Here is a 4,440-nt window from a genome sequence, read left to right as displayed (position 1 = left end):
ATAAGGGCGGCTTATTTAGCAACTATTTGTAGGGGCGGCTCAATATAGAGCTGCCCCTACAAAGAAAGGGAGGCGTTGCCACAAATCATTTTTTAGTAGTGTTGGACATATATACTATAGCTATTGCAATTGTACTAGTATTATTCGAGCTCAATTCATAGAGAGTGCGACGTGCCCATGTTTGCCCGACGCGGCAGCACGCGTAATGACGATGTAATAATAAATATCAAAGCCGGAACCATGCATGTTGTGTTCAAAACAACGTTTCATGTCATCACTGATTCACTTGTCTTGTTCCGAATTTTGATTTGTTCGTTAGCGAGATCAAAGCAAGGTTAGAAAAATTGATCGAGCAAATCATGGAGGATCGGATCGGAGTTGCTTGCATGTTGCAACCAACGATTTATCACAGGCAGCTGCTAGATGCAACGAGCTGGAAGCCAGGCCTGGGACAACTCGTTGGTGGGCGTGGAGTTCATCAACAGAGATTAGCTTATTCCATTTTATGTAGATGTGTCATGTATGCATATGTTTTGGAATAATCGTGACTCGTGAGGAAGTCCGTGCACATGTTTTGGAATGATTTCTGCCACCGATCGCAGAATACAAAATAAGGCGAGCACAACAGTTTTTCGTTAAAATAATAAACTTGGCAGCTTGAAATAATGATTCCAGCTAGCACTATTGTATTTCTGCATTAATCTTTTTATATATATTGCATAAGAGTCCTCCTAATTCATGCATCACTAGTAGCTAGCACGCTGAGTGTATTTGACATGGTTTCTCAACTTGCTTCCTCTGTATCCCGATCCATATCTCTCCTTCATAACTGGCACATCCCAGGACAACCAGGCAACACTCAAATCACACATGTGTTGCTGATTATCCATGCTGCATGATGCACGAAGCCAATCACTAAAGCATCACCTTCCACACCATCGTTCAGCTATAAAAACCCAGCCAAACAGCACGAGAGGACCATCCCAAAGCACAAGAGCACGAAGTGCAGCACTAAAGCACCACTTCCTGCTCACACCGTAGTAGTAATAATCCATCACCAATGGCTCCCAAGGTTGCTCTCTTCCTTGCCCTCGGCCTCCTCCTGGCTGCCGCCGCGCACGGCTGCGAACCCTATTGCTCGGGCCCAGTTGTCCCGACACCACCCCCTCCGTCGCACAGCCAGGGACGCTGCCCGATCGACGCGCTCAAGCTCAGTGTGTGCGCCAACGTGCTCGACGGCGTCGTCAATGTTGGCCTGGGCCAGCACAAGGAATGCTGCCCGCTGCTGAAGGGGCTGCTGGACCTCGAGGCCGCAGTGTGCCTCTGCACTGCCATCAAGGCCAACGTCCTGGGCATCGTCCACGTCAGTGTGCCCGTTGGCCTGGAGCTCATCCTCAACAACTGCGGCAAGAGTTGCCCGAAGGACTTCACTTGCCCCCTTAACTAATTAATTAAGCTGATGAGCTGATGGATGGAGCTCAAGCCCGCATCCATGGAATGTACCCCTTGTGTTCGATCTCGCGATTCATGATTGTATTTCTGTGGAGTTATATTTTAAATTTTAAGTAAATATCAAATAAGTTTGTTACAAATTCTTTCCCAGTACCCTTAATGATTGTATTTTTGTGGAGTTGTATTTTAAATTTTAATTATCAATAAGAAATTTTCACGTTTGTTATTTTGAGAAAAAGGAGATATATATTTTTCAGGTTCAGTGAACTCAAAGGCATTAGGACTATATCTTTCTAGCATGCATGTCTAGATTTGCTCTAAGGCAAATTTTCCCAAGTTTCACTAATTTATAGTAGAACACATCAACATGTGCACTTGCAAATTAATTTGATTAAATTCACCATAAAATATACATTGATAGAGCATTTATTTGAAGGGAGGAGTTATGAAACAGTTTGGTAGTTCGCGTTTTTTATTTTGAGAAAGAGGGGAATATATATGCACGATGACTATTTTTACATGTCTACTCTCGATATCCTTTCTACTGGTTAGGAATAGAGACTGTTGCAAGATAGGTACCAAAATTTTGTACCTCATAGCTTCATGTGTTTGTACTAGCCTGATCGCACGAACACCTAATCCGTGCTTAACATTTAATTGCACTTAGAATTGTACTGACTGACCAATGGACGTAGTTGCCCAGAGGGCTACTGAAGTTAATGTGCATGCTTATGGACGAAGATGCCCAGAGGGCTGTTGAAGTTAATGTGCATGCTCGTAGCGGCAGACAACCGCCGGTGCTTAAGGGGAGATGGTGGACATCGGCACTGGAGGGTGGTCGGCGGCTCGCTCAAGTCTTCAGCAGCACTCCCGAACTCACCTTAATCGGTTTGTCTTAGATTTGGTTAGCACCTATTCACATCATCCTCTAATCACAGAGATAACCCCAGCTTATAGTTCAATGTGGCCTAGGGCCATGCCCATTAGTTAGTTATCGGACCCACCGATTGTGGCAGAACCACCCAAATTATATGGCCCACGTGCACCTGTCATTATCTCAAAGACCTCTGACTGTTGTACACGAGAGCCATAACTCCGGTAGTCTGTCGGGTGCCCTCGGGGAACCCTGAATCATCCATATTTTACAACTCATACATGATCAACATGAAGTTACCACAACATATTACAACAGTTGATAAAAAATAACTTACATCAGAGTGCAGAAGACATACATAAGTTTATAAAACATGTTCAAGTCAAAACTTAACTTAAGTTCAAAAGGTGAGTAGAGTTGTGGAAGAGACTTAGGTGAAACATCTAAGATAGAAGAGACAGTCAGACCATGTCGAGCCCACCAACATATCCTTGATTAACAGCACTAGTCAGCACCTACAACAGGGGTTAACAAACCCTGAGTACTTGAGGGTACTCAACAAGTCTGACCCGACCAAAAGAAAAGACTCCAAGGGCATACTGGCTTAAAGGAATGTTGGAAGCAAGAACGACTTTTGCAGAAAAGCTTACTACAAGTAGATCCATACTTTCAATGTTTTAGCTGTGTATTAAGTCATTACCAATATCCAATTTGCACTTGATCTAGCTCAATCACTTCATTAGTCATCTCATCTCATATTCATAAGTAACTATGTTTCATTGATTAACTACGATGCAGTTCAGTTGATCGTGTTTCCTATTACCGTGGAGCAAACGACGATTCGTATCGATTTGGCCCAGCTGGGGTTTTCTTACCACACAACATATGCAGGTCTCGGTTTTGGACTTACATATATCAACCTTCACTCGGATCCTCCAAAACATGAACCGGTCTACGCTACCCGAGAGCACAGTACTCCACCCCCCTGCGTCACTCCTGGTGGATTCACAGGATGGGTACACACTACTTTCACCATCTCCCACGCCTAGTGCATAGTTGTCTTTTCACATAATGGAATAGCCGAGGTATTAGGCTTACTGGAGTATGTGGCCAGTACTACAAGTCATGATCACAAGCGGCCCTACAACGATCGGTCCTTAATCGACACAGGCGGGATGAGCACGACCAGGCGAACCTGTCTGCCCAAGAACACTTAGCTTAACATCAATTCTCGCCCGGTCTTAATTTAAATATTAACATGTATCATGGTATTCTCGTGACCCAAAAGTAGAGCCGTGAAGAGCCAGGTAAAACCTATCTCCCCGCGAACGATGAAACCATCATTTGACTTCTATTGAAGTCTAAGCATTACTAAGCATAAGAGATATTGACCTACTCATACTAACATTGTAGAACTAAGGATACCTGAATCAAGGTAATCATGCAGCAACGGTATTCGACCAACTCCTAATCACTTAATACACATCTCATAAGACTTAAAGTGTTATAAGGATTTATAAATACTAGAGAAGGGTTTATGCTTCGGGGCTTGCCTGCGTTGCAGAGAAGGTTAGATTTCATAGAGGATCTAGAAGTTAGACTAGGCACCAACACCACTGGTGGATGGACCTTCTCTGAAACTTGATCAACATGAGTCTTCTCACTCTCGTATAAACTACACGTAATAAATGATGCTTACTTAATACGATGGAATGCATGACATGATGCATGATGAAACACACAAGTGCATAATAGAACGTAAACTAACCTAAGAAAGTTGAGTACAACTTTCCTTCGCGGTACAACTAAGGTTACATCTCACAAAAAAATTTAATCATTTGATTAACAAGTCGATCATGTACTTATTAAGAAAGCAACACTTATCACATTACAAAAGTCAAGCAAGTCAAGGGCAAGACCACATTATATTAACTTAGACACCAGAAACCAAGTTATTGAATTAAGCATTACACAAACCTATCATGCTAAGATAGCAAATCATCTCAAGCTCACATACAAGCTATTGGATTGATCTACAGCAAGACATGTAATTATTAAAGCTAGTTAAGATTAGATTATTAAAAGAGCTTTAGTGTTGTCATGATTCACTTAAT

The 4,440-nt window shown here is 42.6% G+C and overlaps 1 protein-coding gene across 1 annotated transcript; it reads left to right on the top strand.

Moving 5' to 3' along the window:
* Positions 1-1,004: 1,004 nt before the first annotated feature.
* LOC136486854 (cortical cell-delineating protein-like) lies at positions 1,005-1,627 on the top strand. The gene has a single exon (XM_066483896.1). The coding sequence runs from the start codon at positions 1,061-1,063 to the stop codon at positions 1,445-1,447; it is 387 nt and encodes a 128-aa protein (XP_066339993.1). The 5' UTR covers positions 1,005-1,060; the 3' UTR covers positions 1,448-1,627.
* Positions 1,628-4,440: the final 2,813 nt, after the last annotated feature.

Source organism: Miscanthus floridulus, chromosome 1 (assembly GCF_019320115.1).
Source record: "Miscanthus floridulus cultivar M001 chromosome 1, ASM1932011v1, whole genome shotgun sequence".
Lineage (NCBI taxonomy): Eukaryota > Viridiplantae > Streptophyta > Magnoliopsida > Poales > Poaceae > Miscanthus > Miscanthus floridulus.
The sequence above is the reverse complement of the archived record's forward strand: the minus strand, read 5'-3'. Positions and strand labels throughout refer to the sequence as shown.

Coding starts and splice junctions, on each gene's coding strand:
- LOC136486854 (XM_066483896.1), top strand. CDS start 1,061: ATGGCTCCCAAGGTTGCTCTCTTCCTTGCCCTCGGCCTCCTCCTGGCT.